General features: G+C 37.3%; 1 protein-coding gene across 1 annotated transcript in view; it reads right to left on the bottom strand.

The window, feature by feature from the left end:
* mast2 (microtubule associated serine/threonine kinase 2) overlaps positions 1 to 12,008 on the bottom strand; it is a 306,466-nt gene that overhangs the window by 88,373 nt on the left and 206,085 nt on the right. The window contains 1 exon segment of the mRNA XM_052013169.1: positions 4,233 to 4,308. Coding sequence (XP_051869129.1) covers positions 4,233 to 4,308 — 76 coding nt within the window.

Here is a 12,008-nt window from a genome sequence, read left to right as displayed (position 1 = left end):
GAATTTTCTAAGTATGCATAAGGGCAAAGAATTCATGGGCTGGGAAACAAGGATGTGAATGGGGAGTGGGGGGGGGAAGAATGAGGATATGATAGCAGAAATTATTTAGAATAATCAGAGTTTTATCAAGTTTAAACTTAGGTGCACAATTGTGGACGAGATCTTCAGTAATCTCAGGTGAAATGATTTTTCCTTTAATCATTTACAGGGTTGCCGACAAGGTGACTAATTCCTTATCCCTAACTTTTCTTGAAAACTTGGTGGTGAACCATTGCAACCTTCTAGTGAAGAATTCTCATGGTGCTGTTGGGTAGAGAGTTAGTTGTAGGATTTAATTCTGAAAGAATGGCAAGATATTCACAGATCAGGACTGCACATGTTTTGGAGTAGTATCTGTAAATGGTGGAGTAGCTATGCACCTGCTATCCTCATCTTTCTTGATAGCAGAATTTGTGGCTTTTGGAAGTGCTCTGCAGTAGTCTTGGCAGCCACCTGCAGTGCATTTCGAAGATGCCACAACTGCAGCAAGCGGGAGGCAAATCACTTTACAGGATACCCAGCCTTTGCCCCCAGGATAGTGCAGGGCTCAGCAAAATAAATGCCATTGAATGCAATGGATAGATAATTAGACTTTTTTCTTTTTGTGCTTGATTTTTTTCCTGGCACTTTTGTGGTGCAAATGTTACTTATCAGCCAACTGTATGTTTGAATGCTGGCCAATTCTTGCTGCATGCAAGCATCAACAACTTCATTTTCTGAGCAGTGGCATGTGGAATTGCACACTGCAATCATTAAGAACCATCCCCTCTCTGACCTCATCATCGAAGGAAGATCAATAAGGAAGCAGCTGAAGATGGGCCTAGGACCTTGGACACTCCCCTGAGAGACTCCTGGGGTGATGTTTTAGAGCTAGAATGATTGAGGTTTTCTGTGAGGTTTGATTCCAACCATTGGAGCTTTTCCCCTAGAAGGCCATCAACTTCATTTTGATTGGGGCCCTTAATCCCACACTTGATGCCATTCTATCTTGATGCCAAGGGCAGTCTTTCTCTCTTACCCCTGGAATCTAGCTCTTTGGTCCACATATGAACCAAGGCAATGACAAGGTCAGGAGTTGCGTGAACCTGACAAAATCTAAACTCAACATCAGTGAGCAGGTAATTAAATACCAGGCGCTGCCTGACACCACTATTGGAAATACTTTGAGAGTACACTAATCAGAACCTTCTCTCTGCAAGTACTTTGAGGTGGTAATTTCTATCAAAACCACCACGTAGTTTCGATCAAAACTACCTTATGTGTCTGCATTAAGTAGATGGGGGAGAATGAGGCCAAGTAGGTTGAGCCCTCTTTGGCAGACATTCAGGGTTTGACAAGCATAGTTTGTGATAGCTACTAAGCCATTCTTCATTGTGGATACCGAAGTTGCCCACCAAAGGATATTTTATGCCTTTGCCTCTCTCAGTGCTTGTGCAGTCAACAGGAGGCTCTCTTGACCAGGTTTGATCTGACGCCAAAAGACTTAATTAAGTCTGGAGTTAACATTAAGACCTCAGGACTCCTAATTCTACTTGTCAGTTATATAGAGGACAGATAACCAAATAGCACATATCAAGCATGTATAAACTATCCATGAATAAATAAATTTAGACTTTTAATTTTAAGACAAAATATTTTTAATCCTCAAATTAATTTTTCTGAACACTAAAAATATCACCCGAACTTATAAATAAACTCAGATCTGGAAAATACTTAGATGGGAGAATGGCTGGAAATACCAAGTGTGCTGGAAAGAAAGTTAAGAGTTCTGTCAATAATTACCATAAAATGCACTATGCAAACACAAGTCTTTCTTCCTTTATCTGATCAGGAGCAAGAAATGTTGTTTTATTTCTCCCATTACGTCCAGAAGCAGTGACAGAAACTGCATTGCCTTAGCTATGAATGGCATTCAATGCACAACAGATGCTGAACCAGGGAACCTTGAGTGCCATTGGCCTGGAGTTGCACCAGATAATGAATTCAACCACAAGGCATCAGAGAATAATTATCTGTACTCTGAAATAAAGTAATTTTGTTCTTTACAGAAGTAATTTTTCTTCTGTCACCGCTAAATGTTGTACGAAATCAGAAGTGTTTGAACTTTGACCCATATTTAAATGCCTGTCAAGCAGCTTTAGATAAAGAATATCAGCTGGAGTAAATTGCTGATCTTGCAGTAAGGAATAAAAACAACTGACAAGCATTCCTGACAGCTTTCAATAAGGAGCACAGCGTAGTTAGCACACATATTATGTATCCCCACAGACCTGTTGTACCCCCTCCAATCAGGTTTATTCTTTAATATTTCAGCTCATGACTAAAAGGTAGAGTAGTGCCTAGAGGAGCAGAGGGTGCATACTAACCCACTGAGCACACAATGGAAAGGCCAACAGCACTGTCTGCTTGATTCTTATTTTTGTAGCCTGTCAGAAAAGTCAAATGCTAATTCTGACAGACTTTGCAAAGAAGAGTGTTTCAAATTAAAAACCCTCTCACCTGTGGTAAGATGGTGAATGGGTTTGTTGCCATTACTTGCCTAACCACCATGTTTTAACCCAAAGTAACCTTCAAAAAGGTAAAAACATTGCCGCCTTCCTTTGCCCACAGATACTGATGCGAGGAGGAGAGAGAATAGTACTGAAACAGTGGAATAGCGTGCACAATGCCCAAGAGAATCTCTGCCCCAAAAGGCTATGATTTCTGGGACTACTGGAACTTTCCACACAGAGATTTTGTTTCATAAGACTATCAGTGGATGTGGACCAAAGGCAAGAAATTGGAGCAAAGGCAAAAATCAGCCATGATCTCATTTCTACTGCAGCAGGTCCAAGGAATTAAATGCCCAACTTCTGAAAGCAACTTCATTTTCTGGGAATACCTTTGTAGCCACCATTCTTCATTTTTACTCATCAGTTCTTAGTTCCATCTTACTTGAATTTAGATAAAACCCACTACCTTTTAATTTTATTTGCTTGTATTTTTCATTCCAATTATTAGCATTTGCTCTGCATCCTGCCAAGTCTGCAGCTGAAGGTAACCTTGTAAAATTTTCTGCAAATAACATTCAAGTCCAAAACCCACTAAAAACTATTCCAGGCTGTTGATTCCACATTCTGTGATTCTGAAACTCTCCTGTCCTCCAACGAATCACATAGCTGCCTTTTCAGTCTCTCTGCTGCTTCCCCTTTCTCTTCAACTGCTAACTTTTCCTGGTTGTGATAAAAGACCATCAACCCAAAACATACTCTCTGTTCTTCTCTCCACAACTGCTTTCTGACCCAATAAGTATTTCCAGCATTTTCTGTTTTTTATTTCAGAGTTCCAATACCTGCAGTGAGAAAGGTTTGAGACCAATTGTGTAGGATACCATTAAAGCTTGAAAATTAAGAGATAAAATTATAGGAACACTTAAGGAAACCATAATTTTGAGGTCCTTTGGCCATATAGGTATAACAGCATTTTGACGTGACATTAAATTTTTGCATTTCTCAGCTGAAGTGCAGATTATTGGAGCAAGGGAGACAATGCTGCAATTCAAATAACTTGGTGAAAGGATCAGAGATGAACTGAGGAAAAAAACTCACCTGAAGAATAACAGGACTCTGAAACTCACTGTCTGAAAGGATGATGGAGGCAGAAAACCTTATTTCAAAAGAACCTGAATGAGCACTTGAAGAGCTAAAGGTTACCCTGACAGTTGGGAAATTGGACTAAGTAGCTTTACTTTTGGCAGGGATGGACACAGTGGTTTGAATGCCCATAAATGTCTATGATTCTATGTTTCTCTATCCCACTGAGGATATACCTTATCTCCCATTTCACAACTTGCAATGAATTTCAAACATAAATGTGAACTCTATTGTGCCATTCATCCATATGCGGTGTTTCAGAAGCATTGGATTATGGCGATTGTTGCAACATTACTGTCACTTGACAAAGGCGATGAGAAAAGGTTACACTACAATTGTGCATTTCTGCTTTTATTTTAGGACATTTGTTACATCATTTTGCAATGATGGGCACATGTTAAATGCTACTTGATCGGAAATTTTAAACGTTGCATTTGACAAAGAAATATATCATCCATCTGGCTAATTCCACATGCATCTGTGCAAATGTCATGCGACACCCAGAACACTGTGCATGCTACTGCATTTTTTAAACAAAAACAATGAAGTAACAAATCTTACCTTCTTGCTGGTATGAATGAAAAATGAGCTGCTGCGTTGGGAGAAAAATTCCTTGGACTGTCGAGGGGACTGCTACCTGCGGGCAAATTGAGAATGTAAAAATAGTGAAACTTCACCCAGTTTTAGAAAGTGCATTAGATATGAATATTTGTGTGTTCCCACATGACTTGATCCACAGGGTCAATGAACCAGATTAGAGCAATTTAGGGTTCCATTTCCCAACCACGTGAGGATAACTGGTCTCAGCTAAATTAGCAGAGTCGGTCATCAATTTGCCTCGGTGCTCTTTTGTCCCTTAGTTAGGAAGGGATAAATCTACCAGAGCTGCTATTCCTAAATAGTTATCCAGTATTTCCCACAGGAAGCGTTTGCGTGTGAATATCAGGTGAAAACTGTCACCACCGTTCATATATGAATATCAGTCATTTAGCCAAAAATACAAGTGGTTAAGAGTGATGCTCCAAACCAGGCAATTACTATCTTCAGGGGAGGATGTTAGGCAGAAAACTGAATTCTAAACCTGTTAATATTATTAAGAATTGGTGAGAGATATCTAAGAACAACAAAATATTTAGTATTAATCTGATGCAGCCATGCCTTCAGGGAGGCAAAATAAATTTATGAATTACTCGTTCGACAAGATAATCATAATTCACTCAATCATCAATTTAAAAAAAATCCTGGTCAATCCTTGTAAAGACAATAAAGGGAAGTAAGGAAGGGGCATGAGTGGGCTGACCTGACTTGCAACTTAACTGCTTATAAATATTATCAAATGCCACTCATGGGATACAAATTAAATTACACACACCAAATCAAGTATTTTGTTTTTGTGCATGTTAAGTAATATATATTGAAAAGTATAAAGGTATAAATGTTAATTTTAATGGGAATACAATTGTTTAAGAGGGCAGTCCCCACCATTTTCACCGAAGTAATTCGAGATTCTATTTCTAAGCAGTACCTACACGTCATGATAAAATAAAAGAAAATAGAAAATGCAGGCTGTAGACCTTCAATTATGCAACTCAAAGTTTCTCACAACAGGTAGTTTGCTCTCAATTAAACTACCAACCTTAAGGATAAATTTGCTGGGTTTAGCAGGCTTGGGTAAATCTCCTTATAAATGCATGGGTTTTTTAAAATTTGCAACAATGCTGACATTTCTTCCTGGATAAAATAGCAAGACTATATCATAGTATCTGCAGTTTCAAATTAAGCCACTACGTGGTAGTGCAACAGTGCAGCAGTATCAATATGCTCAGATTACATCACTCTTTCAGCCCAAGTCCTCAGCTCTGGTGCTGCTCCAGATCGCTCAGGCAAGTAATACCTTATCACACAGGGGATGCCAAGTACAAACATCGATAGGGCACAAAGATTCCGCCTTGGGGTCTGCATCATGGAGCGCTACCTTAATAGGCCATAACACCAGACCCACTAGATTGCAGTGAGAACACATAACATCGAGCAGTGATGAGATGTTTTAAAATAAACACATTGAATAATTGGTCAATGTGACTCAAGGACAGAGTTATCATCAGTCCCAAAATGAAGTAATCAGTCCTTATTTCTGATTGGCTTAAAACATTCATGTTATTATCAGCAAAAATTCTTCAACCAAACATATCCGTCAAATTACAATACTTGAATGCTAAAACCTAACTCCATAGTTCCCTGATAACACAGAGGATGTGAAGAGAATTGCAGGTTCAAATGTTTTTGAAGAATAGAAATACCAATTCTCTTGTTTGATTTCAGATGAGAAATATGATTCATATAAAATATTGACTGCAAAAATAATTTTAAAATATGTAAAATAAAATTTGACAGAATTGGTAAAGGTAATAGCTTTGCAACCATCTGTCTTATAAATTGGTGCCATTATCACTATTCTTTAAGAAATCTGGCAGAGTGAAAATAGCAAATGATGTACTCATTAATTTAGCATCTGTCATGGGAAAATTAATAATCTCCTTCAAGACAAAATGAACTGATCGGAAGGAACCAGCAGCTGCCCAGCATAAACAGTGGAAGGAGTGCACCTGCTCCCAAAATGCCCACTTACCACTCTGCCTACCACCTCCTACTAGATCTGTGACTGACTCTGTGGTTCTCACATTGGCATCATCAGCCATCTCAGAACCCATAGAACTGGAGTGGAAGCAACTCATCCTCAATTATGAGGGCCTCCTCAAACAGAAGTAAAGTAGTATATCATGCTTCACTCACTTGGATGACCCTTTCCTTAAAATCAAGGACATTAATTTGGTACAGCAGGGAGTATCAGTCAATATTTTTATATGAATATGAACTTCCAGATGACGTTCGGTAAGTGCATGGAAACTGAGTCAACCTCCAGATATGGGCAGCAAATGGGTTGGGAGGAAGGAGAGAAATCAGAAGTGATAGGTTTTAATAAAAGTGTCCTTCAAGAATCAAGGCTCAGGCCACAGCTCTTTGCTAAATTTACATACCTTGGGAATCTTCAGATTTTGATATATCTCTGGTAATTCAAATTATTGGATTTCTGGCTGAATGCCTGATGTGGAAGCCGTTTCTCTTTTCTTCTTTCTGGTTTCTATTGACTCCTCACCTCTGGAGGGCAGAAGAGCTCTTGAGAAATGTCCTCAGTGAGGGTGAATGGTGCAATGTTTGCTTTTAAACAGCAGGCACACCCACCAACCGCTCACTGAAGAACCAGGATGCATGGAACGCAGGATGGCAGGTGATGTGTCCAAGTACTAGTCAGGCATTTGGTAAGCAACAATAAACAGTGTGTTTCATGTGCCTGACCTGCTGAGTTCCTCCGGCCCTTTGTGTGTTTGCTCCAGATTCCAGCATCTGCAGTATCTTGTGCCTCCAGGTGTGTTTAAGTAATTTTGGTTAATGGTCCTGCATTTTATTTAAGAAATTTAGATAAATAATGACAGAGAAATTCTGAATGGCAGAATAAAAAAAAATGAAAGTGGAAAGCCTACTTTGTTTCCTTTACAAATTACATCCCCAATTGTTATTTGTCAACATTTATATGTTAAAGGATGACAAGCTCTGACTGAAGCAGTAAAGGCATGATTTTTGAAAGCGCAGACAACATTCCTATTTTGAAACTGATCATTATCACCAATATGTGGTTTTTCAGAAGATACCAAAAACCAAGAAAATGAAATGAATTTGTTCAACCATTGTTTTTTCCCCTAAATGGCATATATATATTGTCAGCGACCAACATTGTTTTATTAGAAGGTATGTGCAAGACTGCAGTATAGCTGACATCTATCCTCTCACTAGGAAACATTCACTGTCATTACACAAAAGAACCCATAACAATAGCAACAAAGCAGATTATCTTCAGCATCATTCTTCCCACACAGCTCTACTATGTGCTAATAACACCCCTATCAAACATCTGACAATGGCAAGAAAAGATGAAATTTTCTTTTTAATCTGTGGTCAAGACATTGGCCTGGGATTTAGAAAGAAATAAGTTGCTTTCTCTGCAACAGAGGTGTCAAACTCATTTTGTTTGGTGGTCTGATTGAATGTTCTGGGACCTGGCATAAGACTTTTCAGAAGCTGTTATCTGGACATACCAGTGATAAAAATTGTCATGTGTTTGGTCCTCATTCTGGTCGAAAAAGAGGAGCAAAAAGTATAGCAATTTCTATTGAAGAGTTGTAATCCACTGTTATTGCCTTACTGGTTTTAGGTGGACTTGGTAATTGTCTGATATCAACATTAGATCAAATTAAATCTCCAGCAAAGGGTTGTTCATCTATTTGCTAAGGTGTGAGGAAATATATTTGGAGAATGTGCCCTGGAAGCTCCAAAGAGTTTTTTCTGGTTCAACATCAGTTCTTACCGATGAAATGATTGAGAAAATTGATATTCTCTTTTGTTGTGAACTGAGGAGCATAAACATATTTCCATTTCTATAAGTTGTACCCTATTATGAATCACATATACATTATTTTCCTGTACATTTTCAACACTAAATAATGAGGATGTCAGAAACACAAAGAATGTACTTCAGAATTAAGAATGAAACCCAATCATGTAGAAGAGGCAAGACAGTAGATCTTACAGATTTGGGAATCAGTGGGGGAGAGAGAAAAATAAACTGGAAAAAATATGACAACAAAAAAGAAGTTGGAGACATGTTAAATTGAAATAGAAAGGCAACAGTTAAAATGGAAAACCAACACTGGTGACTATTAAAAAAGAAACAAACAACAAGTAGATATTTGTGTAGAACAACAGCAAAATGTATCCTACTCTCAAGGCTAAAATAATGATATTAGCAGATTAGCCACTAAACCGCAAGATGGGAAGCTTGCAATTGGAAATGCATCTCAGAATAGATCATGTCATTCAGGAAGGAGGAGAAAAAGTTGGTAAACAACTTAGACAAATGTACAAACAATTGTATGAATAAAAGCTATTCAAGGCCATCTATCCCCATGGCAATACAATCTTTACGTCATTCATTTCTCTAGAGAAGGCAACAAAACAAAAGGCCAAATTCTGACAAAATGGCAATCAAGCACCCTATCAAGCAAAGTCCTAGACATTTGTAATGTATGCCTAAATGAATTTAATTCCCCACACAACTACAAATTTTTCAAAGTTCTCCTTTACCGGGTCATTCAAATAAGGATTATAAAAAGCCCACACTTAAAAAGGTAGAAAAAAGATGCTGTATTCCCACAAAATGTTCAGTTTTACCTGAAAACATATTTAGTTTTATAAATCAATGTAGATATTTAATATCATGATGAGTGTTGAGAAAGTGAACAGTGAAAATCAGTTTCAATTGAATAATTAATCACTGACAAGTGACACAGCCTCAGGATTTTAATTTATGTAATGTAATTGGAGAATGTAAAAGGATTTACTTTCCACCCAGTATGTCATTAGATTGTAAGATGCTTCACCACAAATGGAAACCGAGGTTCGGTCAGAATAACAATCCATTCCTTAATTATAATTGGATAAGAATTTTACAAACAAAAATATGAAAGGATATAAGGGTAATAAAAGTGTTAGAATACATAGCACCAGTTTGAAAAGTGGCCCAAAGCAGATAAAATGGACTAAATTGCTCTCCATCTGTTTGCTAAATCTTGCTTTGTTAATGTTTAATACTTAACCTTTACTCCGATACTTAATAAACATGGAAATCAAACCCATGAAATTTATTTTTAAATAGTTAAGAAGCACTCCCAAAAAAAAATTAACACCAGCTCTCCGTGCAATTATCCAACTTCATTAATTCTGATTTTTGGGTTTGGGTTATTTCTATTCTCAATAAGCCTTCAGAGTCTGTAAGTTATTAATAATTCATGACCTGCAGTCTCTCGGCAGTTTATGTCAAATGGAAATATAATCTTATGATACGAGACAACATCCATTATTAAGAGTGATAAACAGATGCTGGTTGTATCTGCACCTGCGCTTAATGTAACCCCAGGAAAATGTGTTTAATCATGTTATTTCAAAGCAATCTGCTGTGAAGAAAAACAACACTATTTCAAGGCACTTTAATGCCAATTTTGTTTTGGGACAATGGCCATCTAATGAAAGTTGACAGCATTTCAGTGAAATGCAAGCCTGCCACTTGGCTATAATTTTCATTTCTTCAGGTATTCTTTCAATACAAAAATAAAATTCCAGTAAGTACAAAAACCCAATGTGACACACCACCTAATGAAATGTTAGCTAACTGCACACTCCAACCCATGACCTTGTTCCAGTTTGAAAACACAATGCAGTAAATGCTATATGAATTAACAATTTTACATTTTTACCTTTAAGCTAATACCTTGACTACAGAAGTAGTTTGGTCTTTAACTTAAATATAATGAATTTTCTGCTTAAACCAATAGAGTCAAGCAGTTTTGCTTAGAAATCATTCCCCAATCAAAGAAATTGCTGTTAAATTGTTTTTTCCATTACCATCCTTCGTATTTTGAAGTTAGCAATTTCAGCATTACTTTGTGTCTAAGCCTTTCATTTTTGTTTCTAGCACTTTCCTGTTTTCATTAAAACATTTTTATTGGTTTCGCAAGAACAATACATAGGTGCATGTTCAAATGGATCACATGATATATATATATTTAGTTCAGAGAACAATGGCAGCTTTGTAATCAGTAAATGTTAGTGTACAATAATCCTGCTGGTCATTCTGAGAACTTCAAGAGAAGCATTTTAACTGCACACCACCAACAATATTATTATTTAACATTTGTAAAAACTGTAAGAAATTACCTCAAATCTGTTTCAATACTCATTTAGATACCAGCTGATCTGTATATCAATTCCATTTATCCACCTGGTTCCATATTCCTCGATATTCTTAATAAAAAATTTTCCATCCTGTAAATTTTAGTTAACTCCAAGTCTACATCTTTTGGGAAGAGCAAATCAGAGGTTCCTCTAAAGATTTTTGTGAAAAACTGGTTCTTCATTTGACTCCTGAATGGCCTTGTCCTAATTTTATGCTTTTGTTTTTGTGATCTGGATTCCTTGGATACTTGGGAAGCTTGGAGGAGGGGTTTAGAGTATAAAAGAAAGCCATTCAGCCCCTGGTGTCTATGCTGGCCTTCTGCTCATTACAATGCTAATTTCTTTGCTTCATCTCTTAATATCGTTCTGTAATCAACTGTCTAATTTTATCTTTCCCCAAGTCCTCAGTAGTTCAATATTTACTACACAATCTCTTACTCTCACAGTTTTTCCAGGACTTCAAAAGTGCTGAGCCTTTCGCCGGTCCCTCTAGGTAGTCAGATGAGGAATCTCTCTGGGGATCAATATTTTCAATACAATGGTTAAAGGAAAGTTGTAACATGGAAACAGGATTATGCTATGGAGACTTTGAGATAGCAATTAAAAAATGCCTGTTACTGGTTTATAATGTTATTTTTCCAGGTATGTGGAATTAGTTTGAGCTGGCATATTTGATAGCCTTAAATTCCTAAAAGACCACTAATTGCCATGTGTGCTCATCTGACCTCCAGTATGTTCCTGATTTCCATGCTTCACTACATAGGCTGCTGCGTGCTCCACAGCAAGTCACTGCTTCTTCATGGACCTGTTGGTTAGCTGTCAGCATGTTCCAGCCCATTTACGTCAATGCAATACAGCTCAACAAAACTGGCTTTAGTCACTTTCAGAAAAAGAGAAACGCATATTGTGCTATGGTAGCATACAATCCTGTTAATTAAAAGAAATTGCACTTTACCAAAGGTGTAAAACTTGGTCTATCCTGATGGTCAGAGAGCAAGTTTAACTGAAGGTACTGGTATTAAACTCAGGATCTCCATCCTGCAAGCCTGATTATATTTAACTATGTATTTACTCTAATTAATATTTTATTATAAAATAGAAAAATTTAACCTCTGTCTAACCTAACGGAAAAGTCAGAAGTGTAACCAGAGAAACCAGAGTCAATCTAAAAATAAATGAAGTTCATCTTGAGGGACCAGTATTCCATATGAGGATTTGTTCATATTCTTGATAAATGGTGTGAGGATGTTTCTCAATATGAATGGTCACTACAGTGAAAGGAGTGGTCAAGAAGAAATGTTCTTCTCAATTAGGTTGGGAGATTATATTTAGTTGAAGCCATACTAGTCCTTGCTAGATCTAACTGTAAAAAGTGTGACCTTCTTGACTAGGTGCAAAGAATGTGAAAATATTTCACATTCATCAGCACTGACATCCTCCAACTGATTAAGCACAAAATTGTGACATCAAAGACCTTTAAATTGTTTTATC

This window comes from Pristis pectinata, chromosome 3 (assembly GCF_009764475.1).
Source record: "Pristis pectinata isolate sPriPec2 chromosome 3, sPriPec2.1.pri, whole genome shotgun sequence".
NCBI classification, from domain to species: domain Eukaryota; kingdom Metazoa; phylum Chordata; class Chondrichthyes; order Rhinopristiformes; family Pristidae; genus Pristis; species Pristis pectinata.
The sequence above is the reverse complement of the archived record's forward strand: the minus strand, read 5'-3'. Positions and strand labels throughout refer to the sequence as shown.